Source organism: Peromyscus californicus, unplaced genomic scaffold (genome assembly GCF_007827085.1).
Source record: "Peromyscus californicus insignis strain IS unplaced genomic scaffold, ASM782708v3 Scaffold_4__1_contigs__length_199733344, whole genome shotgun sequence".
NCBI lineage: Eukaryota > Metazoa > Chordata > Mammalia > Rodentia > Cricetidae > Peromyscus > Peromyscus californicus.
In genome coordinates, this window is record NW_026294562.1 from 166995718 (window position 1) to 167021988 (window position 26271).

Consider the following 26271-nt stretch of genomic DNA (forward strand, 5'->3'; position numbering starts at 1 on the left):
TTTCTTCCCTCATACAATGCCATCTGTCCATAGTCTCCCATCCTTCCCTCCACAGAGATGTACTACTTCCCAATTTCCCTTCAGAACAGCACAGGTTTCCTGGGGTTATCAACTGAACACAACATACTAAGATGTAACAATAGTAGTCAGAAACCCTCATATCAAGGCTAGAGAAGCCAACCCAGAAGGAAGAAAAAGTTCCCAAATCAGACAAACATGTCAGAGACTCCTCATACTTCCCCTCTTAGGATTCCCACTAACCACCGAGCTAAACAACCACAGCCTGTATGCAGAGGACTTAATGCAGACCCATGCAGGCTGTGTGATTGCCTCTTCGGTCTCTAGGAGACAAAATGAGCTCTGTTTAGATGAATGTGTGGGCTCTGTTCACCTGATGTCTTTGATCACTCCTACAATCCTGGCTTCCCCTGTTCCCGGAGATTCCCTGAGCTCTGCCTAGTGTTTGGCTGTGAATCTCAGTATCTGCTCCCATCAGCTGCTAGAGAAAGCATAACTGATGTCCATTGGACTAGACAGCAATCTATGAGTGTAACAGAATTTCTGTAGGTATTGTCTAATAGGTTTTGTATGAGTGTGTCAGTAAGACCCTGCACAAACTTCCACGGATGAGCAGAGCTGGATGGACTAAAATGGGATTCTTCAAACAGAAACACCACTGGAATCCACAAACTGAAATTGTTATTCATTTGATATTTTATTTGGGTAGGTATTGTCTACAGAGATGGATGTGACCATGGACACAAGAAGAGGACTGAACAAAGGCTCCTCTGCAAGAGCAAAAATTGCTATTGAAACTGAGTCATCTCTTTAGTCCCACACACTGAGTTAGGAGAAAAAATGTCTTCATTCTCTTCCACTTCTCTTGTAAGCAAATATTCATGATTGTTTTCTCCTTTCCAGAGTCCTTGACCATAAGTTCTGCTCAGTCCAATGCAGAGAGGTTTCTCCAAACAAACCCTGCTGTATCGTGCTTGGGGCCAGCAACTAAAATGAATTCCAGTTTCCAACTCATTGACAAAAATCAAAGGAGAACAGTAACAGGATCGTGTACAACATAGTTCAGCGCTTCTCCTCCCTTAACCTGACAATCAACTCATTTACTGCGGTATTATAATACCCCGAGCCACCATGCTGTCTTTCCCCAGTTCCACTGGAAATGCACCACACATCCCAGAGTCTACCCAGGTGTCATTGGTAACAACACTGGCTGCTGCTTCTGGGTTACAAGTATAAGACAAGGCTGACCAGGTCCTAGGATTGCTTCAAGCGTTTGAAAGGGGGCTCCAAGAAAGGGAGATGAGCCGAAGCCAAGGAACGGTATGCTTCAGCCACTAAATGGGGATAGGAGCCCACCATTGCCTTCCAGCCTGAGGTCTCAGAGACCTCAAAAGCATGAGCTGTAATGAAATCCAGTGCCTGGGTTTTCAGCTGTCCTGAGCTGTGGAGGTCAGCCAGGAAGAGAGTGTGGGCAGCATTCTCCACAGAGAGGACCCTGCAGAGGGCATCCTCACACATGACCTTCAAACGCTCCAGGCCATACTTGTCAGCAGCTGCCAGCAATGTATCTGCCATGCTGTCCAGGTCTGGTGCCTTCCCGGTGTAAATGAAGCCCATCATTGCCTTGAAGACTTGAGGCTCCAGGTCAGGGATCTCAACGCGGTTCTTTCTGCTCTCCTCCATGTCATGTTGAAACATGGCTCTGAAAACTGGAGAGCGAGCTGCTAAGATGGCCTTGTGAGCCCGGAATTCCTGACCAGCTACCACTAGGCAGCAGTCTGTGAATTGGGACTTCTCCCACAGCTCTCCTAGCTCATCTGCCAATGTGCATCTGGGAACTTGAATCCCTGGCTTCCTGTTCTGGTGAGAGATTCTAAAGGAGTCCTGGACGACCCTTACACTGCAGAGCAGATGGAGCTTGTCATCTGGGAGAAGACGAGGGGCATTGGAAAAGAGGAAATCTCGAAGGATGTACTTTTTGAATCCACAGCCACGGCCTGGCACGAACCTAATGGCTCTTGGGCTCCTCATAGTTTGTGTTTTCTCTCCTTTGGCAGTTATGATCCAGAACTGGAACTTTGCCCAAACATGACCCTTTAGACAGCTGAGCAAAACTAGGCTAACTGACAGGTAATCTGCACTGACTTCATCAAATCCATTCGGGTATACTGTCAAACACCATTTGTCATTGGCTCCTGTTGGGATAGTTGGGCTTCTTATGATTTTTGTCCTTTCCTCCACAAAAAATCGGAAGTTGTTGATGGTCCACGTGTAGGAGTAATTCTGAAGGCTGATTTGTGTGTGGTCCCATCTCTGGGCTGTCCCGTCTCCTGACATTTCTTCTCCAGGTAGTTTGAAGGTTCAACTGGATTCAAAATGAAGAACTAGCAATTGATTTCCCTTCACCTTGTGAGACACAATAATAGACATGAATTAGATGTTAAGTTTTTGTTTTTCGTCTATTCCCTTTTTGGTGGGTCTGGGAACTTGGATCTCTGAAATTTTCTATACAGATTTCAATACTAGTTTCAGAGAAGACAGTCAAGGCTTACTTGGGACTCTTACATCACTCCATTTTTGGTCTAGATTGAATCTTAATTCAATAGGTCATTGGTTTTGACAATTATACACAGCTGTTTAAAAATTTGGAAAATTCTAAACACTCATATCAAAAAATGTTGTACTATGGTTCTCTAGAGGAACAGAACATATACAAGGAATCTCTCTGTGTATGAAGGAAGGGGATTTATTAGAATGACTTAGGGCTGCAGTCCTGCTGATCTCACATTGGCTAGCTGTGAAGGGAAAGTCCAAGATTCCAGAACTTACTCAGTCCAGGAGGTTGGAAGTGTCCACTGGTCTTCAGTATGTGCTGGTGTTCCAAATAGTCTCTAACACCAGGGAAGGGATGGACTTGCTGCAAGGCGAGGGCAAGCAGGCATATAGCAAGAGCTTCCTGCTTCCATGTCCTTTTATATGCTTCCAGCAGAGGGTGTGGCCCAACTTAGGGTGTGTCTTCTAGCCTCAAGATCTGGATTAAAGGTGTGTGTCCTCAGGCCCTGAGATCCAGATTAAATGTTTGTGTCTTTCTACACTCCAAGTCTGTCCTTGAAATGAATCTACCCACTTCAACTGAAGCATAACACTTCTCACTGTTGTGTCCTGTTAAATTGGGAATCAAGAATAACCACCACAAGTGTATTTTTCTTATTGTGGCTCATCTTAAATAAATTAGGGATGGTGTCTATTCTTACACAGCTGTCATTTCCTCTTCTCAGGGATTTACACTAAATCCTTCCACTAACATGATCCAGGAAGAGGTATTCCTTTCCCAGTCAGGGTTCTCAGTGTTCACAACTTGGGGATCAGGATGGAAGAATTCATCTATGGTGGTCATGAAGCAGAGACAGCGAGGAACCTGTGAAAGTGGCAGTCCTCTTTCCATCCAGACTCACAGTCTCTGGGATGTCTCCACCAACTTTCATTGGTGGTCTTGCCCCTCCCCATGCCCCGCCCAGATAATCCTCCTTAGAAACACTCTTCCAGATTCTCTTAAGGGTGTGTTATGAGGAGATCCTAAGTACTTCTCAATTTCATCATGCTGACTGCCAAGATTCAGCTTCTCAATACCTCATAATTTTCATGCTTCACTGGTGAGTTCTGTCCTCTTTAAGCTTTGAACTTCCATGCTTACTCTGCTGGGCCTTAAAAGTGAGACACTATTCTGGTTTTCAAAAGGTGCAGAATATGTTCAACGGTTACCAACAATGGGCTTTTGAGACCGTTCCCTTTTTTCTGTAATCAGTAAAACGCTCCCCATATCTCTCTCTCTCCAGTTCATCATGTCTGTAGGGACTCACTAAGCTTATAGTACTTGACAACACCTTCAGTGATTCAATCCACTCAGCAATTCCCAGCTGGTGGCTCTGATGCTGCTCTTCCTTAAATCCAGGATAAATCAATCAACTGGTTTTGATCTCTGAAAGTTTGGTCCCTCATTTAGGAATCTTTGGCAGGTGGCTAACTAGTAGCCTCAGTGCCTCTTCTTTATGTGTTTAGGATCAGGGGAGCAGGTGGAGCTTTTATTTCAGGTAGGTTGTTCTCTGGGAGACCTGGCACAGACAAAAGGACTCCAGTCCCCAACAGGAGAAGGCATGAGTCTTAAACAGCTTGGGTGTCCACACAACAGAGAAAACCAGTGGTCAATACAGCACAATGAGACTGACAGTAACACTGAGAAAGCTTGGAGACACACACACACACACACACACACACACACACACACACAGAGACAGAGAGAGAGAGAGAGAGAGAGAGAGAGAGAGAGAGAGAGAGAGAGACAGACAGACAGAGAGATAGAGAGACAGAGAGACAGAGAGACAGAGAGACAGAGAGAAGAAACAGCTTGAACATGGACTTAAGGTAATATAAAGTTTTTCTAGCCAGCTGGCAACCACAGGAGGTATTCTGGATTCCGATCCAGCAACCAGCCTTTCTCAGGGTGAGCTTTGAAGCACAAAACCATATTCTGGGTTGAGAAACTTCAGTTAACAAGAACATTTAGCCAGAAGTCACACTACAGAAGCCATCATGTTACTGTGTTTCAAGCAAGATTAAAACATTTAGAGGTATTCCCAGACTATGGACTTAGGTGGATTCCTCCTTCGTTTTAGGTGTGGCAGGGTTTTGCTGTGTTTTACAGAAATGCTGATTCTTTCACCTTGAATAGTACTTCTGTCATGGAGACAGTTGTGCTTAGGTATGGGGGCCTGCTAATGCCTGGGCCTTGTTACACAGGAGGGTCTGTGCACCATGTGCATATAGTGTCCTCAGAGGTCAGAAGAGGCTGTTGGATTCCCTGGATAACTGGATAACTGGATAACGGGAGTTACCAACGGTTGTCTGGTACCCTTGAATGCAGTAAATTGGATGCCAGTCTTCTGGAAAGATATTCAGCACCTTTTACTGCTGAACCATTTCTCCAACTCATCACAGTTACTTTCTTAAAGAGGATGGAACTGATCTGAAATACTAGTTCGTAACCTAATGCTTTGGCATCTGAAACGTTTTAGCAGGAATTCAAGAGGTAATCATGATTTCATTTCTACATCTTTCTTTCATTTTTGATGTTTTCCACTCTGCGTGTCTGGCTCTCTTAGAATTTATTCTATGGACCAAGATAGCCTTAGACTGCCATCAGACTACTCTGATCAATGCCATAGACTATCACATCATGCCTGGATCATGAATTTATTCAATCACAGTAACTACACTGGTAGTCTTAGACAAATGATATTGAATGGTTGCCTTTCACATAAATATAATGACTAGCAAGACCGTTTCCTTGTCTCAAAATTAAATAATCTGACTCAAATGCTTTGAGTGGAATTAAATAAGTGTTATTTCCTGCCATGATAAGTTTTCTCCTTAATCCTTGGACTGAGAGAATAGCCAGGAGCATAGGAGAACTGGAATTTTAAAATGAAAGGGTAAGGGTTTTCTGAGGGATGGGGAGAGTGTTTTAGTGTAAAACCCTGAGAAGAGGAAATAACAGCTGGGTAGGAATGGACACCATCCCTATTTTATTTAAGATGAACCACAATAAGCAAAATACACTTGTGGTTGCTATTCTTGGTTCCCAATTTAAGGAGACAAAGAATTAACTAAAACCCTAACATGGAGGGCACAACAGTGAGAAGTGTTATGCTTCAGTTGAAGTGGGTAGATTCATTTCAAGGACAGACTTGGAGTGTAGAAAGACACAAACATTTAATCTGGATCTCAGGGCCTGAGGACAAACACCTTTAATCCATATTTTGAGACTAGAAGACACACCCTAAATTGGGCCACACCCTCTGCTGGAAGCATATAAAAGGACATGGAAGCAGGAAGCCCTTGCTATTTGCCTGCTTGCCCTCACCTTGCAGCAAGTCCATCCCTTCCCTGGTGTTAGAGACTATTTGGAACACCAGCACATACTGAAGACCAGTGGACACTTCCAACCTCCTGGACTGAGTAAGTGCTGGAATCTTGGACTTTCCCTTCACAGCTAGCCAATGTGAGATCAGCAGGACTGCAGCCCTAAGTCATTCTAATAAATCCCCTTCCTTCATACACAGAGAGATTCCTTGTATGTGTTCTGTTCCTCTAGAGAACCATAGTGCAACGTTTTTTGATATGAGTATATAGAATTTTCCAAATTTTTAAACAGCTGTGTATAATTGTCCAAACCAATGACCTATTGAATTAAGATTCAATCTAGACCAAAAATGGAGTGATGTAAGAGTCCCAAGTAAGCCTTGACTGTCTTCTCTGAAACTAGTATTGAAATCTGTATAGAAAATTTCAGAGATCCAAGTTCACAGACCCACCAAAAAGGGAATAGACGAAAAACAAAAACTTAACATCTAATTCATGTCTATTATTGCGTCTCACAAAGTGAAGATAAAACAATTGCTAGTTCTTCATTTTGAATCCAGTTGAACCTTCAAACTACCTGGAGAAGAAATGTCAGGAGACGGGACAGCCCAGAGATGGGACCACACACAAATCTGCCTTCAGAATTACTCCTACATGTGGAACATCAACATGTTGCGTTTTTTTGTGGACGAAAAACCAGAAATCATTAGAAGCCCAACTTTCTCAACAGAAGCCAATGACAAATGGTGTTTGACAGTATACCCGAATGGATTTGATGAAGTCAGTGCAGATTACCTGTCAGTTAACCTAGTTTTGCTCAGCTGTCTAAAGGGTCATGTTTGGGCAAAGTTCCAGTTCTGGATCATAACTGCCGAAGGAGAGAAAACACAAACTATGAGGAGCCCAAAGGCCATTAGGTTCGTGCCAGGCCGTGGCTGTGGATTCAAAAAGTACATCCTTCGAGATTTCCTCTTTTCCAATGCCCCTCGTCTTCTCCCAGATGACAAGCTCCATCTGCTCTGCAGTGTGAGGGTCGTCCAGGACTCCTTTAGAATCTCTCACCAGAACAGGAAGCCAGGGATTCAAGTTCCCAGATGCACATTGGCAGATGAGCTAGGAGAGCTGTGGGAGAAGTCCCAATTCACAGACTGCTGCCTAGTGGTAGCTGGTCAGGAATTCCGGGCTCACAAGGCCATCTTAGCAGCTCGCTCTCCAGTTTTCAGAGCCATGTTTCAACATGACATGGAGGAGAGCAGAAAGAACCGCGTTGAGATCCCTGACCTGGAGCCACAAGTCTTCAAGGAAATGATGGGCTTCATTTACACCGGGAAGGCACCAGACCTGGACAGCATGGCAGATACATTGCTAGCAGCTGCTGACAAGTATGGCCTGGAGTGTTTGAAGGTCATGTGTGAGGATGCCCTCTGCAGGGACCTCTCTGTGGAGAATGCTGCCCACACTCTCTTCCTGGCTGACCTCCACAGCTCAGGACAGCTGAAAACCCAGGCACTGGATTTCATTACAGCTCATGCTTCTGAGGTCTCTGAGACCTCAGGCTGGAAGGCAATGGTGGGCTCCTATCCCCATTTAGTGGCTGAAGCATACCGTTCCTTGGCTTCGGCTCATCTCCCTTTCTTGGAGCCCCCTTTCAAACGCTTGAAGCAATCCTAGGACCTGGTCAGCCTCGTCCTATACTTGTAACCCAGAAGCAGCAGCCAGTGTTGTTACCAATGACACCTGGGTAGACTCTGGGATGTGTGGTGCATTTCCAGTGGAACTGGGGAAAGACAGCATGGTGGCTGAGGCTTAATACAGATGTAAAGCAATCAATGTCAGGTGGAGGGAGGGGGAGCCTTGGACTCTGGTCCAATTTACCCAGCCTCTTGCCTGTTGTTATACTGGTTTGATTTTTGTCCAAGGAGTTAGAATCTGGAATTCATTTTAGTTTCTGGCCCCAAGCACATTACATCCGGGTTTCTTGGGAGAAACCTATCTGGATTGGACTGAGCAGAAGATATGGTCAAGGACTCAGAAATGAGAAAACAAAACATGAATGTTTGCCTACAAGAGAAGGGGTAGAGGAAGATAATATTTTTTCTCCAAACTCAGTGTTTGGGCCTGGAGAGATGACTCAGTTGGCTAAAGCAGTTGTTGCCTTTGCAGAGGACCCTTGTTCAGTCCTCCTCTTGTCTCCATGGGCACATCCATCTATGTAGACAATACCGACCCAAATAAAATATCAAATGAATAAAAATGTTAAAGTCAGTTTGTGGATTCCAGTGGTGTTTCTGTTTGAGCAATCCCATGTTTTTCTATCCAACTCTGCTCAGCTTTTCAAGTTTGTGCGGTCTTCACACACACACACACACACACACACACACACACACACACACACTCACACTCACGTCAATGAGACAATACCTACAGAAATTCTGTTACACTGGTAGATTGGTGCCTTGCCCAATTGCCATCAGTTTGGCTTTCTCTTGCAGCTGATGGGAGCAGACACTGAGATCCACAGCCAAACATTAGGCAGAGCTCAGGGAATCTCAAAGACCAGAGAAAGGCAGGATTGTAGGAGGGTTCAAAGACAGCAGGTGAACAGAGCCCACAGATTCATCTAAACAGAGCTCACTGGGGCTCCCAGAGACCTAAGAGGCAATCACACAGCCTGCATGGGTCTGTCCTAATTCCTCTGTATACATGCAGTGGTTGTTTACCTCTGTGGTGGTATTGTGTTCCCCAAAATATTGTGTACCGTAATAAACTTATCTGAGGTCAGAGAACAGAAAAGCCAGTAGATACTTAGGATAGGCAGTGGTAGCACGTGCTTTTAATCCTAAAATCCCAGAGTCAGAAATCCATGTGTTCAAGCATACAGCCAAGCATGGTGACTCACACTTTTAATCACAGAAAGTGAGCCTTTAATACAGGGAGTGGTGGTAGAGTACAGAAAGGTATATAAGGCGTGAGGACCAGAAACTAGAAGCATTTGGCTGGTTAAGCTTTTAGATTTTGAGCATCACAGTTCATCTGAGCACCATTATGATATGAGGACACGGAGGCTTCCAGTCTGACGAAACATGGTCAGCTGGAAATCCGGCGATGTGAGGTAGCTGTGTCCTGTTCTGTCTGTTTGATCTTCCATTTTCACCCCAATAACTGGCCTCAGGTTTGATTTTATTAATAAGAATTTTTAAGATTCATGCTACATAGCTCAGTAGTTTGTGGGACTCCTAAGAAAGTGAGTATTAGGAGTCTCTTACATACTTGTCTGATTTCAGGAATATTTCGTCCTTCTGGGTTGGCTCCTCTAGGCTTGGTATGAGGATTATTCCTACAATTATTACATCTTGGTATGTTGTGTCCAGTTGATATCCCCAGGAGACCTGTGCTTTTCTGTCGGGAAACAGGAGAGTAGTACATCTATGTGGCATGGAAGGAGGGGAGACTATGGACAGATGGCATTGTGTGAGAGAAGAAAACATAAAACCAAAAAAGGATATAAAGAAAAATTGGAAAGACATTTGGTGAAGAAGTATTTGGAAAGATCTGCAAAGGAGAAAAGAATGTGAAGATATTTTGTCCCCTGAAAATGCCCATGAAAATGCATTCAGCAGAGAGTCAATAACTAAGATATGATGACCCATTCCATGGACTGTCAGACTCTTTCCCAAGTGATTTTGGATATTGCCCCATGGGCCCATGATCACAGTAGCCATTGTAGCTGAGATGGGGGTTGTGCATGAGATCAACAACATAGCTATCCACTCATCAAGACTGACCTGGTTATAGCTGCTGCTGAATGCCAGATCTGCCAACAGCAAAGACCAACACAGAGACCCAGAGATGTCACATTCCCCAGGATAAGCATCCAAAAAAGTCATGACAGGATGACTACATTGGACCTCTTTCTCTGTGCAATGGACAATACTTCATCCTTACTGGAGCAGATTCTTATTCTAGATATAGATTTGCATTTCCCACCTGTAATGATTTTACCAAAACTACCACACAGGAACTAACAGAATGTCTTTTCAACCATCATGTTATTCCACATGGTATTGCTTCTGACCAAGATTAAATTCACAGACAGATAGGTGAACCTGTGGCACACCGTCATGGGATCCACTGGTTGAAGCAGGTTCACCAACACCCTGAAAGCAGCTCTCAGGATGTTTTGAAGAAATAGTTATGGAGCCAATGAAGTAAAAGCAACCAGGAGGGCTGGAGTAGTATTCTCCAGGAGGCAGATTTCTCCCTAACCCAGATCCATGTGTCCAGGCACCAGGTGTTAGAAAAGGGAATAGTACCACTCATTATTACCCCTATTGAACTGATGGAAAAAATTTGCTTTCTGTTTCTATGACTTTAATTTTCTTGCTTGGAAATTTTGATTCCAGTGTGATTGGTGGGCAGAGCTCCTGACTGGAGCTACAACAAACAGATCATTGAACTGGAAGCTCAGACTTCTCCCAAGCCACATTGAGCTTCTGATATTGTTATTCCAATAGGCCAAAAAGAAAATAACAGTGTTAGGAGTTTTGGATGACCAAGATAAACATTAGGAAATTGCGTGGCTTCTCCATAATGGAGGTAAGAAAGCAAATGGCTTGCAGGCAGGAAATCCTTTAGGGCTCCTCATGGTGCCACATTTTCCAATGAATAAAGAGGATCGGAGACTGTAACAGACTGATGCAGGCAGATGACAAAAAATACAGACACACCAGGAATGATGAAATATATCACAACTCCCATAAAGTTACTAAGAAGGATAGTGATATTCCCACTGAAAGAAAGTAAACCACCAATCAATATATTTTGAGTCAAATTAAATAAGCTTTAAATTCTGCCATTATACGTTTTCTCCCAAATCTCAGGTTTGAGAGGATAGCCAGTAATATTGAAGAAGTGGGATTTTTATAACCCTAAAAATGAAAGAGTTAGTTAAACCCAAAACCCATTAAAAAGACCAAAAAAAAATTACCCGCCCCACACCACCTCTTTGGGAATGTGGGCGTTGTATTCTTAAAATTGCTTCCTTCTGGGTATGGGCAAAGTTATCTTTATCCTAAAAGAAAAATTTTAGGTTAATTGTCAAATGCTAGGAAAGGTAACTATATCCTTCGTTATCCAGTCTGTGTATAATGCCAAAGTTCAGGGTTTATCTCAAGTCCTTTTTCAAGTAGAATTTTGAGAATGGATCATGTCAGCTAGCCCTCTCAAAATTGCTCTGAGCACTTTGTAGTTCAAAGCTGATCTGTAGATGATGTTTGTCAGCTTAGTGATATTATTATTGTCCATGTGGAATTGTTGTTGTTGTGGGGCCCCATCTTCTTCCTGGAGACTTCAGTGGATGTTAGGCCTGGCTGTGATTTCCTGCAGAAAACTGATAAGAGACTGGAACACAAAGACATATATATGCAGCTAATTGAAGCCTTTTTTCTAGAATTAATTAGTACCCTATATGACCATTCATATCTTAACAAAGTTTAAAATGTATATATATCTATATACATATTAATCTTGTAAATTTTGATACAAAATTTATACTTTCAGAAAAGTTTATAGAATCAAAAAGTTGAGATTAGTAATAAAATAGTCCCTTAATTAATTTGGTTTTTCTCCTGTCCCAGAGCAGAAGATGGCTCTTTTCTTCTGCATGATACAGGGAGTTTGCATTTTCCTTTTAACAACATGCTTGAGTTTAAAGAAGGAGAGAGCCATTCTCCAACTCCAAAGTCAGCTTTAAATTTTAATTGAACTGGGACTATTAGAAGACCAATAGTGTTAGATTTTTAGAGAAGAGCAGAAACAAACATTTAGGAAGACATAACATTTTTTTTTTTTTTTGGGTTTTCGAGACAGGGTTTCTCTGTGTAGCTTTGCGCCTCTCCTGGAACTCACTTGGTAGCCCAGACTGGCCTCGAACTCACAGAGATCCGCCTGGCTCTGCCTCCCGAGTGCTGGGATTAAAGTCGTGCGCCACCACCGCCCGGCGACATAAAATTTTTTAGATGATATACCCATACGCCATTTCACTCTGTTTCCTGGGATAGATGATTTGTCCCTTTTCTTCAGTTGTCTCATTTGTCCAGTGTTCTTCAGATTCCTTAACCTTCATTCTCCTAAAAGACAAAATCAAAACCTTTCCCCAAGACTAATTTTGGGGATGTTCCTTTTGGTAAGTTATTATCTGATTAAATGAAAAGGCATGTGTTACTGGTATAAGTTAGTTTAAATTGGATGTTCATGCTGGTTGATGAACTATCACCTCTTCTAATTAAGAGGTCTCTCTTGTTCAAATCAAACTTTTATCAATTTTTATGGTACCCACAGCTTATCTTCTCTGTAGAAACAAAAGCAAAACCTCGTCCCCAACATAACACATATCCTGGTTTCCATTCTGAGGTCAGCACATCTTTGAAGTATATAGGCTGATTTAATTCTGTAGTTTTTTCTATTATCCAATGTCTCTGTGTAGCTGTTGTTCCTTCCTCATTGGCATTAAGAAAACTCAAAGTGATCTTGCCCCGGACTTCCCTTTTGGAGCACAGGTGAGTGCCCTAGCTGGGCCTGGACCCCATCCCTGGGCACCAGCCACTCTGGGGAAGACCTGCCCAACTTGCCCCAGGTTCTGGCCACCGGGCAGGTTCCCTTGTAGCCCCACCGGGAAGGATCCCCTTCTCCAAGACCCCTGGCAGACATTGCAATCTCCACGCCCTGCCCCCATGCCCATCTGCCCAGACCCCAGCCACTTCCTGAGACTTAGAGGCCAGCCCCCAGCTCCCATCCTGCCCTGGACTTCCCTTCTGGAGCACAGGTGAGTGCCCTAGCTGGGCCTGGACCCCATCCCTGGGCTCCAGCCACTCCGGGGAAGACCTGCCCAATTTGGCCCCAGGTTCTGGCCACTGGGCAGGTTCCCTTCTAGCCCCACCTGGAAGGATCTCCTTATCCAAGACCCCCAGCAGACCCTGCAATCTCCACACCATGCCCCCATGCCCATCCGCCTGAGCCCCCAGCCTCTTCCTGAGACTTAGAGGCCAGCCCCCAGCTCCCATCTTGCCCCGGACTTCCCTTCTGGAGCACAGGTGAGTGCCCTAGCTTGCCCCGGACCCCATCCCTGGGCACCTGCCACTCTGGGGAAGGCCTGCCCAACTTGGCCCCAGGTTCTGGCCACTGGGCAGTTTCCCTTCTAGTCCCACCAGGAAGGATCCCCTTCTCCAAGACCCCCGGCAGACCCTGCAATCTCCACACCCTGCACCCACACCCATCCGCCTGAGCCCCCAGCCTCTTCCTGAGACTTAGAGGCTGACCCCCAGCTCCCATCCTGTCCCGGACTTCCCTTCTGGAGCACAGAGAGAGGGGGGGGGAGGGAGGGAGGGAGGGAGGGAGGGAGAGAGAGAGAGAGAGAGAGAGAGAGAGAGAGAGAGAGAGAGAGAGAGAGAGAAGAGCTCCCATCCTGCCCCGGACTTCCAATTTGGACAAGAGAGCTCCCATCTGGACAAGAGAGAGAGACTTCCTGAATCTGTCAGCTCTGTCTGAACCAAGTGTGCAGATAAGGCCAAGAACGAACCACAAGGAGATGGGCAGACATCAAGGCAGAAACACATACAACAAAATGAATAGCAATACAGCATCACCAGGACCTAGCCCTCCTCCAACACCTAGACCTGAACATCAGAAATTTTAAGAAGCAGAAGAAAACAGCCTTATGAATGACATCATGAAGAAGCTAGAGGCTTGTGTAGAGGAAAAGGCAAAAAAATGTGAAGAACGCTGTAAACAACTAGAGGAAAGGGCAAACAAATTAGAAGAAATCAATAAAGTCCTGGAAGAAAACAATAAAGTACTGAAAGAAAATCAAGAAAAATCAATGAAACAAATGAAGAAAACAGTCCAAGAGCTGAAAAGGGAAATAGAAAAAATGAAGAAGACAAAAAAAGAGGGAATGCTGGAAATAGAAAATGTGAGTAAGCAAACAGGAACTTCAGATGCAAGTATAATCAACAGAATGCAAGAAATGGAAGAGAGGATCTCTGGCGTTGAAGATACAGTAGAAGAAATAGATTCATCAGTCAAAGAAAACACTAAAGCCAACAAAGTCATGAACCAAAATGTCCAGGAAATTTGGGACACCATGAAAAGACCAAACCTATGAATAATAGGGGTAGAAGAAGGAGAAGAATACCTACTCAAGGGCACAGAAAATATATTCAACAAGATCATAGAAGAAAACTTTCCCAACTTAAAGAAGGAAATGCCTATGAAGATACAAGAAGCCTATAGAACACCAAACAGACTAGACCCCCCCCAAAAGTCCCCTTGCCACATAATAATTAAACAACTAAACGTACAGAATAAAGAAAGAATATTAAGAGCAGCAAAGGAAAAAGGCCATCCTGATATCCAGCAAAATAGACTTCAAACTAAAATCAATCAAAAGAGATCAAGAAGGGCATTACATACTCATCAAAGGAAAGATCCACCAAGATGAAGTCTCAATTCTGAATATTTATACCCCAAACAGAAGGGTACCCACATATGTAAAAGAAACATTACTAAAGCTTAAATCACATATAAAACCCCACACATTAATAGTGGGAGACCTCAACACCCCACTTTCACCACTGGACAGATCTCCCAAATTGAAACTTAACAGAGAAATAAAGTTCTTAACTGATGTCATGACTCAAATGGACTTAATCGATATCTACAGAACATTCCATCCTAACAAAAAAGAATATACCAGCACATTTCCTATCAATAATTTATCAATCTCATCATTGCCTTGTGCTAGAGGGCCTGGCAGACCAGTATGGGATCGGATGTGAGTTATATATAAAGGATGACTCCTTTTCCTGATTGTATCTTGTAATTGAACAAATAGTGAAGTAAATTCTGAAGCATCAGGGATAAATTCTGCGGTCTCCATATGTAATACTACTCTTTCAGCATACTGAGAGTCAGTTACTATGTTGAGAGGTTCTGAAAAATCCACTAATACCAACAGAATAGCATACAATTCTGATTTTTGAACTGAATTATAAGGACTTTGAACCACTTTACTTAAATTTTCAGATTTGTAACCTGCCTTTTCTTGTTTGTTGGCATCTGTATAAAATGTATGAACTCCAGATACAGGTTTTTCCTGTACAATTTGAGGCAAGATCCAATCAACTCTCTTTATAAGATCAATTCTATCGCTTTTGGAATATTTGCTGTTAATTTCTCCCAAATAATTACTGCAAACTCTTTGCCAAAGTTCACTTTCTGTCCATAATTTTTCAATGTCCTCCTTAGTTAAAGGTACAACGGTTTCTGCCAGGTCCATTCCTGCTAATTGATGAAGTCTTAATTTTTCTTTCCAAATCAAGTCAGAGATTTTTTCTACATAAGTTTTTAATTTTTTATTTGGTTTATTTGTTAAAAATATCCATTTCAATATAATATCTTCCCTCTGCATTAATATTCCTGTAGGAGAATGCCTAGAATGTAAAATAACCAAAATGCAATGCAGCTTTGGATTTCTTTGATGGCATATTATGGGACTGCCAATTGCACATATGATAGAAATCCTCAAATTGAAGGAAATTCTTTTCCGTCTTGTAAATGGACGAATTCACCAAATTGATTTTGTATTTTGTTGCATTGTACACGTATGAGTTTCTTGACTTTAATCGACAAATTTGTCCACTGAAAAATCACCAGGCCTCTTTCTTCCATTTCTAATGTTCTACATGCAAAGAATGTGCATGTTATGTGAACATGTGTGAGTGCAAAATTCAATGTGAGTATCAAGTGTGTAAGCACATGGGCCTCTTGTGTATGATTGGCCAAAGCACTGATATCAGTGTGTGCTTAGAGAATTGTGTGAGTGAGTATGTGTATAGTTGTAAGTGTGGGCTGCAATATACATTTGTGTAACTTGGAAAAAAAATGCATTGATCTTTTGTGTGTCACTTCAAGTCACAAACATGTGTGTGTGTACCACTGGGCGGAGGTCTGAGGAAACTTTAGGAGCTTTCTCTCCTTCCCCATTACTAAGATGGAACACAAACCCAGCCAAACTGTTCTTTATCAGCCATTTTTTTCCACTCCTTTCTTCCAAAGAATGGTTCTGACACTGCTACCTGGGCTATGAGACATACCTCAACCAGATACTTTGATTACACCTGAAGGAAATGTATTGCCAATGTTGGATAGAATAAGGAGCTTTTACTGAATGGCCATAGCTGCCTGCAGCAGGAATTTCCCAGTTGACACAGAACAAGCCACAGCTAACCTCACCTGGCCAACTTCCTCAGCTGATCTTGTTTCCTCAGACTGGAAGCCTCTGTGTCCTCATCCAGAATGGCTCTCAGCTGAACTGCTGCTGCTAAAAGCCCTAAAAACCAGCCAAAGCTTAACCAGCCAAATGCTTCTAGTTTCTGGTCCTCACGCCTTATATACCTTTCTGCTTTCTACCCCACTCCCTGGGATTAAAGGCTGCTTTCTGGGATTAAAGGCGTGAGTCACCATGCCTGGCTGTTTCCAATGTGGCCTTGAACTCACAGAGATCCATGGATTTCTGCCTCTGGAATGCTAGGATTAAAGGCGTGTGTGCCACCATTTTCTAGCCTAAGTATCTAGTGGCTTTTCTGTTCTCTGACCCCAGATAAGTTTATTAGGGTACACAATATTGGGTGAGCTGGAAGGTCAGAGAAGCAGAACAAGCCACAGGCAACCTCACCTCGCTAGTTCCTCAGCTGATCCTGTTTCCTCAAACGGGATGCCACTCAGCTGAACGGTGCTGCTCAAAAACCAAAAGCTTAACCAGCTGAAAGCTGGTGTTCCTGGTCTTCACGCTTTATATATCTTTCTGCCTTCTGCCATCACTCCCTGGGATTAAAGGCTCACTCTCTGGGATTAAAGGCGAGAGTCACCCTGTCTGGCTGTTTCTAGTGTAGCCTTGAACTCACAGAGATTCCAGATGGATTTCTGCCTCTGGAATGCAAGGATTAAAGGCATGTGCTACCACTGTCTGTCCTCTATGTTTAATATTGTGGCTGTCCTGTTCTCTGATCCCAGATAAGTTTATTAGAGTGCACAATATTTCAGGGAACACAATACCACAACACTGGTCAGATCCTCTCAAACAACATTTCTATTTGTCATTGGCTCCTGGTGAGAAAGTTCAGCCGAGCTCCTACATTACCAAATTCCTCTGGAACCCCCAACCCTTAGAAAACCCTTACTCCTGCATTTTTTGGGTTATACAAACCCCACTCCTCCTATATTCCTGGCTATCCTCTCAAGCCTGAGATTAGGGAGAAAACCTATCATGGCAGAAAATAAAGCTTATTTAATTTGACTCAAAATATATTGATTGGTGGTTTACTTTCTTTCAGTGGAAATATCATTACAGATCTTGACCACTTTTATGGATTTTTGATATGTTTCCTCATTCCTGGTGTTTCTGTACTTTTTGTCATCTGTCTGCATAGGATGTGACAGTCTCCCATCATATTTAGTCACAGGAAAATATGGCACCATGAGGACGTCTAAAGGATTTCTTTTCTAAAAGCCATAATCTTTCTTACCTCCATTGTGGAGAAGCCATGCAATTTCCTAAAGTTTATCTTGGTCGTTCACCCCTCCTAACACTGTTATTTCCTTCTTGGCCTTGGATTAAGGACATCTGAAGCTCAAAGTGGCTTGGGAGAAGTCTGAGCTTCCAGTTCAATGATCTGTTTGTTGTAGCTCCAGTCAGGAACACTGCCCCAAACCACCAATCACAGTGGAATCAAAATTTCCAAGCAAAAAACTTAAGGTCATGTAAAGAGAAAGCAAACTTTTTCCCCAAGAGGTCACTAGGGGTGAGAGTGAGTGGTCCTATTTCCTTTTCTAACACCTGGTGCCTGGGAGCCTTGGATCTGGGTTATGGAAAAATGTGCCTCCTGGAGAATATTAATCCAGCCCTCCAGGTTGCTGTTACTTCATTGGCTACATAACAGTGTCTTCTAAACATCATGAGAGAAGTTTCAGGATGTTGGTGAACCTGCACAAACCAGTGCATTCCATGATTGTGGGCCACAGGTTCACCTATCTGTCTGTGAATTTAATCTTGGTCAGAAGCTATACTGTGTGGAATAACATGATGGTTGAAAAGACATTCTGTTAGTTCCTGTGTGGTAGTTTTGGTAAAATCATTACAGGTGGGAAATGCAAATCTTTATCTAGAATAAGAATCTGCTCCAGTAAGGATGAAGTATTGTCCATTGCACAGAGAAAGAGGTCCAATGTAGTCATCCTGTCATGACTTTTTTGGATGGTTATCCTGGGGAATGTGACATCTCTGGGTCTCTGTGTTGGTCTTTGCTGTTGGCAGATCTGGCATTCAGCAGCAGGTGCAACCAGGTCAGTCTTGATGAGTGGATATCTATGTTGTTGATCTCAAGGATAACCCCCACCTCAGGTAGAACAGCTACTATGATCATGGGCCCATGGGGTAATACCAAAACTGACTTGGGAAAGAGTCTGACAGTCCATGGTATGGGTCATCATATCTAATTAATTATTGACCTACTCCTCTGCCTCAAGCACCTTTCATGGCAATTTACAGAGGACAAAGATCTTCACATTCTTTTCTCCTTTTCAGATCTTTCCAAATACTTCTTCCCCAAATATCTTTCTAATTTGTCCTTATTTCCTTATTTGTTTTTATGTTTTCTTCCCTCATACAATGCCATCTGTCCATAGTCTCCCATCCTTCCCTCCACAGAGATGTACTACTTCCCAATTTCCCTTCAGAACAGCACAGGTTTCCTGGGGTTATCAACTGAACACAACATACTAAGATGTAACAATAGTAGTCAGAAACCCTCATATCAAGGCTAGAGAAGCCAACCCAGTAGGAAGAAAAAGTTCCCAAATCAGACAAACATGTCAGAGACTCCTCATACTTCCCCTCTTAGGATTCCCACTAACCACCGAGCTAAACAACCACAGCCTGTATGCAGAGGACTTAATACAGACCCATGCAGGCTGTGTGATTGCCTCTTTGGTCTCTAGGAGACAAAATGAGCTCTGTTTAGATGAATGTGTGGGCTCTGTTCACCTGATGTCTTTGATTCCTCTCCTATCCTGCTTTCCCCTGTTCCTGGAGATTCCCTGAGCTCTGCCTAATGTTTGGCTGTGAATCTCAGTATCTGCTCCCATCAGTTGCTAGAGAAAGCATAACTGATGTCCATTGGACTAGACAGCAATCTATGAGTGTAACAGAATTTCTGTAGGTATTGTCTCATAGTTTTTGTATCAGTGTGTCAGTAAGACCCTGCACAAACTTCCACGGATGAGCAGAGCTGGAGGGAATAAAATGGGATTCTTCAAACAGAAACACCACTGGAATCCACAAACTGAAATTGTTATTCATTTGATATTTTATTTGGGTAGGTATTGTCTACAGAGATGGATGTGACCATGGACACAAGAAGAGGACTGAACAAAGGCTCCTCTGCAAGAGCAAAAATTGCTATTGAAACTGAGTCATCTCTTTAGTCCACACACTGAGTTAGGAGAAAAAAATGTCTTCATTCTCTTCCACGTCTCTTATACTCAAATATTCATGATTGTTTTCTCCTTTCCAGAGTCCTTGACCATAAGTTCTGCTCAGTCCAATGCAGAGAGGTTTCTCCAAACAAACCCTGTTGTATCGTGCTTGGGGCCAGCAACTAAAATGAATTCCAGTTTCCAAATCATTGACAAAAATCAAAGGAGGACAGGAACAGGATCGTGTACAATATAGTTCAGCGCTTCTCCTCCCTTAACCTGACAATCAACTCATTTACTGCTGTATTATAATACCCCGAGCCACCATGCTGTCTTTCCCCAGTTCCACTGGAAATGCACCACACATCCCAGAGTCTACCCAGGTGTCATTGGTAACAACACTGGCTGCTGCTTCTGGGTTACAAGTATAAGACAAGGCTGACCAGGTCCTAGGATTGCTTCAAGTGTTTGAAAGGGGGCTCCAAGAAAGGAAGATGAGCAGAAGCCAAGGAACGGAATGCTTCAGCCACTAAATGGGGATAGGAGCCCACCATTGCCTTCCAGCCTGAGGTCTCAGAGACCTCAAAAGCATGAGCTGTAATGAAATCCAGTGCCTGGGTTTTCAGCTGTCCTGAGCTGTGGAGGTCAGCCAGGAAGAGAGTGTGGGCAGCATTCTCCACAGAGAGGTCTCTGCAGAGGGCATCCTCACACATGATCTTCAAACGTTCCAGGCCATACTTGTCAGCAGCTGCCAGCAATGTATCTGCCATGCTGTCCAGGTCTGGTGAATTCCCAGTGTAAATGAAGCCCATCATTGCCTTGAAGACTTGTGGCTCCAGGTCAGGGATCTCAACGCGGTTCTTTCTGCTCTCCTCCATGTCATGTTGAAACATGGCTCTGAAAACTGGAGAGCGAGCTGCTAAGATGGCCTTGTGAGCCCGGAATTCCTGACCAGCTACCACCAGGGAGCAGTCTGTAAAGCAAGAATTCTCCCACAGCTCTCCTAGCTCATCTGCCAATGTGCATCTGGGAACTTGAATCCCTGGCTTCCTGTTCTGGTGAGAGATTCTAAAGGAGTCGTGGACGACCCTCACACTGCAGAGCAGATGGAGCTTGTCATCTGGGAGAAGACGAGGGGCATTGGAAAAGAGGAAATCTCGAAGGACGAACTTTTTGAATCCACTGCCACGGCCTGGCATGAACCTAATGGCCTTTGGGCTCCTCATAGTTTGTGTTTTCTCTCCTTCGGCAGTTATGATCCAGAACTGGAACTTTGCCCAAACATGACTCTTTAGACAGCTGAGCAAAACTAGGCTAACTGACAGGTAATCTGCACTGACTTCATCAAATCCATTTGGGTATACTGTCAAACACCATTTGTCATTGGCTCCTGTTGGGATAGTTGGGCTTCTTATGATTTTTGTCCTTTCCTCCACAAAAAATCGGAAGTTGTTGATGGTCCACGTGTAGGAGTAATTCTGAAGGCATATTTGTGTGTGGTCCCATCTCTGGGCTGTCCCGTCTCCTGACATTTCTTCTCCAGGTAGTTTGAAGGTTCAACTGGATTCAAAATGAAGAACTAGCAATTGATTTCCCTTCACCTTGTGAGACACAATAATAGACATGAATTAGATGTTAAGTTTTTGTTTTTCGTCTATTCCCTTTTTGGTGGGTCTGGGTACTTGTATCTCTGAAATTTTCTATACAGATTTCAATACTAGTTTCAGAGAAGACAGTCTAGGCTTACTTGGGACTCTTACATAACTCCATTTTTGGTCTAGATTGAATCTTAGGTCAATAGGTCATTGGTTTTGAAAATTATACACAGCTGTTTAAAAATTTGGAAAATTCTAAACACTCATATCAAAAAATGTTGCTCTATGGTTCTCTAGAGGAACAGAACATATACAAGGAATCTCTCTGTGTATGAAGGAAGGGGATTTATTAGAATGACTTAGGGCTGCAGTCCTGCTGATCTCACATTGGCTGGCTGTAAAGGGAAAGTCCAAGATTCCAGCACTTACTCAGTCCAGGAGGTTGGGAGTGTCCACTGGTCTTCAGTATGTGCTGGTGTTCCAAATAGTCTCTAACACCAGGGAAGGGATGGACTTGCTGCAAGGGGAGGGCAAGTAGGCAAATAGCAAGAGCTTCCTGCTTCCATGTCCTTTTATATGCTTCCAGCAGAGGGTGTGGCCCAACTTAGGGTGTGTCTTCTAGCCTCAAGATCTGGATTAAAGGTGTGTGTCCTCAGGCCCTGAGATCCAGATTAAATGTTTGTGTCTTTCTACACTCCAAGTCTGTCCTTGAAGTGAATCTACCCACTTCAACTGAAGCATAACACTTCTCACTGTTGTGTCTCGTTAAATTGGTAACCAAGAATAACCACCACAAGTGTATTTTTCTTATTGTGGCTCATCTTAAATAAATTAGGGATGGTGTCCATTCTTACACAGCTGTCATTTCCTCTTCTCAGGGTTTTACACTAAATCCTTCCACTAACATGATCCAGGAAGAGGTATTCCTTTCCCAGTCAGGGTTCTCAGTGTTCACAACTTGGGGATCAGGATGGAAGAATTCATCCATGGTGGTCATGAAGCAGAGACAGGGAGGAACCTGTGAAAGTGGCAGTCTTCTTTCCATCCAGACTCACAGTCTCTGGGATGTCTCCACCAACTTTCCTTGGTTGTCCTGCCCCTTCCCAATGCCCCGCCCAGATAATCCTCCTTAGAAACACTCTTCCAGATTCTCTTAAGGGTGTGTTATGAGGAGATCCTAAGTACTTCTCAATTTCATCATGCTGACTGCCAAGATTCAGCTTCTCAATACCTCATAATTTTCATGCTTCACTGGTGAGTTCTGTCCTCTTTAAGCTTTGAACTTCCATGCTTACTCTGCTGGGCCTTAAAAGTGAGACACTATTCTGGTTTTCAAAAGGTGCAGAATATGTTCAACGGTTACCAACAATGGGCTTTTGAGACCGTTCCCTTTTTTCTGTAATCAGTAAAACGCTCCCCACATCTCTCTCTCTCCAGTTCATCATGTCTGTAGGGACTCACTAAGCTTGTAGTACTTGGCAACACCTTCAGTGATTCAATCCACTCAGCAATTCCCAGCCGGTGGCTCTGATGCTGCTCTTCCTTAAATCCAGGATAAATCAATCAACTGGTTTTGATCTCTGAAAGTTTGGTCCCTCATTTAGGAATCTTTGGCAGGTGGCTAACTAGTAGCCTCAGTGACTCTTCTTTATGTGTTTAGGATCAGGGGAGCAGGTGGAGCTTTTATTTCAGGTAGGTTGTTCTCTGGGAGACCTAGCACAGACAAAAGGACTCCGGTCAGCAACAGGAGAAGGCATGAGTCTTAAACAGCAGGGGTGTCCACACAACAGAGAAAACCAGTGGTCAATACAGCACAATGAGACTGACAGTAACACTGAGAAAGCTTGGAGACACACACACACACACACACACACACACACACAGAGAGAGAGAGAGAGAGAGAGAGAGAGAGAGAGAGAGAGAGAGAGAGAGAGAGAGAGAGAGAGAGAGAGAGAAGAGAGAAGAAACAGCTTGAACATGGACTTAAGGCAATAGAAAGTCTTTCTAGCCAGCTGGCAACCACACGAGGTATTCTGGATTCTGATGCAGCAACCAGCCTTTCTCAGGGTGAGCTTTGAAGCACAAAACCATATTCTGGGTTGAGAAACTTCAGTTAACAAGAACATTTAGCCAGAAGTCACACTACAGAAGCCATCATGTTACTGTGTTTCAAGCAAGATTTAAACATTTAGAGGTATTCCCAGACTATGGACTTAGGTGGATTATGCCTTCGTTTTAGTTGTGGCAGGGTTTTGCTGTGTTTTACAGAAATGCTGACTTTTTCACCTTGAATAGCACTTCTGTCATGGAGACAGTTGTGCTTAGGTATGGGGGCCTGCTAATGTCTGGGCCTTGTTACACAGGAGGGTCTGTGCACCATGTGCATATGGTGGCCTCAGAGGTCAGAAGAGGCTGTTGGATCCCCTGGATAACTGTTTAACTGGGTAACGGGAGTTACCAACGGTTGTCAGGTACCCTTGAATGCAGTAAATTGGATGCCAGTCTTCTGGAAAGGTATTCAGCACCTTTTACTGCTGAACCATTTCTCCATCTCATCACAGTTACTTTCTTAAAGAGGATGGAACTGATCTGAAATACTAGTTAGTAACCTAATGCTTTGGCATCTGAAACATTTTAGCAGGAATTCAAGAGGTAATCATGATTTCATTTCTACATCTTTCTTTCATTTTTGATGTTTTTCCACTCTGCATGTCTGGCTCTCTTAGAATTTATTCTATGGACCAAGTTAGCCTTAGACTGCCATCAGACTACTCTGATCAATGCCATAGACTATCACATCATGCCTGGATCATGAATTTATTTAATCACAGTAACCACACTGGTAGTCTTAGACAAATGATATTGAATGGTTGCCTTTCACATAAATATAATGACTAGCAAGACCTTCTCCTTGTCTCAATATTAAATAATTTGACTCAAATTCTTTGAGTCCAATTAAATAAGTGTTATTTCCTGCCATGATAGGTTTTCTACTTAATCCTTGGACTGAGAGAATAGCCAGGAACATAGGAGAAATGGAGTTTTAAAATGAAATGGTAAGGGTTTTCTGAGGGATGGGGAGAGTGTTTTAGTGTAAAACCCTGAGAAGAGGAAATAACAGCTGTGTAGGAATGGACACCATCCCTATTTTATTTAAGATGAACCACAATAAGCAAAATACCCTTGTGGTGGTTATTCTTGGTTCCCAATTTAACGAGACAAAGAATTAACTAAAACCCTAACATGGAGGGCACAACAGTGAGAAGTGTTATGCTTCAGTTGAAGTGGGTAGATCCACTTCAAGGACAGATTTTGAATGTAGAAAGACACAAACATTTAATCTGGATCTCAGGGCCTGAGGACACACACCTCTAATCCAGATCTTGAGGCTAGAAGACACACCCTAAATTGGGTCACACCCTCTGCTGGAAGCATATAAAAGGACATGGAAGCAGGAAGCTCTTGCTATATGCCTGCTTGCCCTCCCCTTGCAGCAAGTCCATCCCTTCCCTGGTTTTAGAGACTATTTGGAACACCAGCACATACTGAAGACCAGTGGACACTCCCAACCTCCTGGACTGAGTAAGTGCTGGAATCTTGGACTTTCCCTTCACAGCTAGTCAATGTGAGATCAGCAGGACTGCAGCCCTAAGTCATTCTAATAAATCCCCTTCCTTCATACACAGAGAGATTCCTTGTATATGTTCTGTTCCTCTAGAGAACCATAGTATATTTTTATATGAGTATATAGAATTTTCCAGATTTTTAAACAGCTTTGTATAATTGTCGAAACCCTTGACCTATTGACATAAGATTCAATCTAGACCAAAAATGGAGTTATGTAAGAGTCCCAAGTAAGCCTAGACTGTCTTCTCTGAAACTAGTATTGAAATCTGTATAGAAAATTTCAGAGATCCAAGTTCCCAGCCCCATCATAAAGAGAATAGATGAAAAACAAAAACTTAACATCTAATTCATGTCTATTATTGCATCTAACAAGGTGAAGATAAAACAATTGCTAGTTCTTCATTTTGAATCCAGTTGAACCTTCAAACTACCTGGAGGAGAAATGTCAGGAGATGGGACAGCCCAGAGATGGGACCACACACAAATATGCTTTCAGAATTTCTCCAACATGTGGACCATCAACAACTTACGTTTTTTTGTGGAGGAAAGGACAGAAATCATTAGAAGCCCAACATTCTCAACAGAAGCCAATGACAAATGGTGTTTGACAGTATACCCAAATGGATTTGATGAAGTCAGTGCAGATTACCTGTCAGTTAGCCTAGTTTTGCTCAGCTGTCTAAAGAGTCATGTTTGGGCAAAGTTCCAGTTCTGGGTCGTAACTGCCGAAGGAGAGAAAACACAAACTATGAGGAGCCCAAGAGCCATTAGGTTCGTGCCAGGCAGTGGCTGTGGATTCAAAAAGTACATCCTTCGAGATTTCCTCTTTTCCAATGCCCCTCATCTTCTCCCAGATGACAAGCTCCGTCTGCTCTGCAGTGTGAGGGTCGTCCACGACTCCTTTAGAATCTCTTACCAGAACAGGAACCCAGGGATTCAAGTTCCCAGATGCACATTGGCAGATGAGCTAGGAGAGCTGTGGGAGAAGTCCCAGTTCACAGACTGCTCCCTGGTGGTAGCTGGTCAGGAATTCCGGGCTCACAAGGCCATCTTAGCAGCTCGCTCTCCAGTTTTCAGAGCCATGTTTCAACATGACATGGAGGAGAGCAGAAAGAACCGCGTTGAGATCCCTGACCTGGAGTCACAAGTCTTCAAGGCAATGATGGGCTTCATTTACACCGGGAAGGCACCAGACCTGGACAGCATGGCAGATACATTGCTGGCAGCTGCTGACAAGTATGGCCTGGAGCGTTTGAAGGTCATGTGTGAGGATGCCCTCTGCAGGGTCCTCTCTGTGGAGAATGCTGCCCACACTCTCTTCCTGGCTGACCTCCACAGCTCAGGGCAGCTGAAAACCCAGGCACTGGATTTCATTACAGCTCATGCTTCTGAGGTCTCTGAGACCTCAGGCTGGAAGGCAATGGTGGGCTCCTATCCCCATTTAGTGGCTGAAGCATACCGATCCTTGGCTTCTGCTCATCTTCCTTTCTTGGAGCCCCCTTTCAAACGTTTGGAACAATCCTAGGACCTCGTCAGCCTTGTCCTACACTTGTAACCCAGAAGCAGCAGCCAGTGTTGTTAC

General features: G+C 43.5%; 4 protein-coding genes across 4 annotated transcripts; 2 read left to right on the forward strand and 2 right to left on the reverse strand.

Annotated features, from left to right (window-relative positions):
• Positions 1–1272: 1272 nt before the first annotated feature.
• On the reverse strand, positions 1273–2355 carry LOC128094925 (speckle-type POZ protein-like). The gene has a single exon (XM_052713534.1). The coding sequence runs from the start codon at positions 2353–2355 to the stop codon at positions 1273–1275; it is 1083 nt and encodes a 360-aa protein (XP_052569494.1).
• Positions 2356–6525: 4170 nt separating this feature from the next.
• Positions 6526–7608, forward strand: LOC128094863 (speckle-type POZ protein-like). Its single transcript, XM_052713449.1, has one exon. It carries the CDS (start codon positions 6526–6528, stop codon positions 7606–7608), a length of 1083 nt encoding a protein of 360 aa, XP_052569409.1.
• A 12308-nt stretch (positions 7609–19916) lies between these two features.
• On the reverse strand, positions 19917–20999 carry LOC128094911 (speckle-type POZ protein-like). The gene has a single exon (XM_052713514.1). It carries the CDS (start codon positions 20997–20999, stop codon positions 19917–19919), a length of 1083 nt encoding a protein of 360 aa, XP_052569474.1.
• A 4132-nt stretch (positions 21000–25131) lies between these two features.
• LOC128124047 (speckle-type POZ protein-like) lies at positions 25132–26214 on the forward strand. The gene has a single exon (XM_052760283.1). It carries the CDS (start codon positions 25132–25134, stop codon positions 26212–26214), a length of 1083 nt encoding a protein of 360 aa, XP_052616243.1.
• The last annotated feature ends 57 nt before the right edge of the window (positions 26215–26271 follow it).

What these genes read in the sequence shown, in the direction of transcription:
- LOC128094925 (XM_052713534.1), bottom strand. Translation starts at nt 2,355, where the DNA reads ATGTCAGGAGACGGGACAGCCCAGAGATGGGACCACACACAAATCAGC.
- LOC128094911 (XM_052713514.1), bottom strand. Translation starts at nt 20,999, where the DNA reads ATGTCAGGAGACGGGACAGCCCAGAGATGGGACCACACACAAATATGC.
- LOC128124047 (XM_052760283.1), top strand. Translation starts at nt 25,132, where the DNA reads ATGTCAGGAGATGGGACAGCCCAGAGATGGGACCACACACAAATATGC.
- LOC128094863 (XM_052713449.1), top strand. Translation starts at nt 6,526, where the DNA reads ATGTCAGGAGACGGGACAGCCCAGAGATGGGACCACACACAAATCTGC.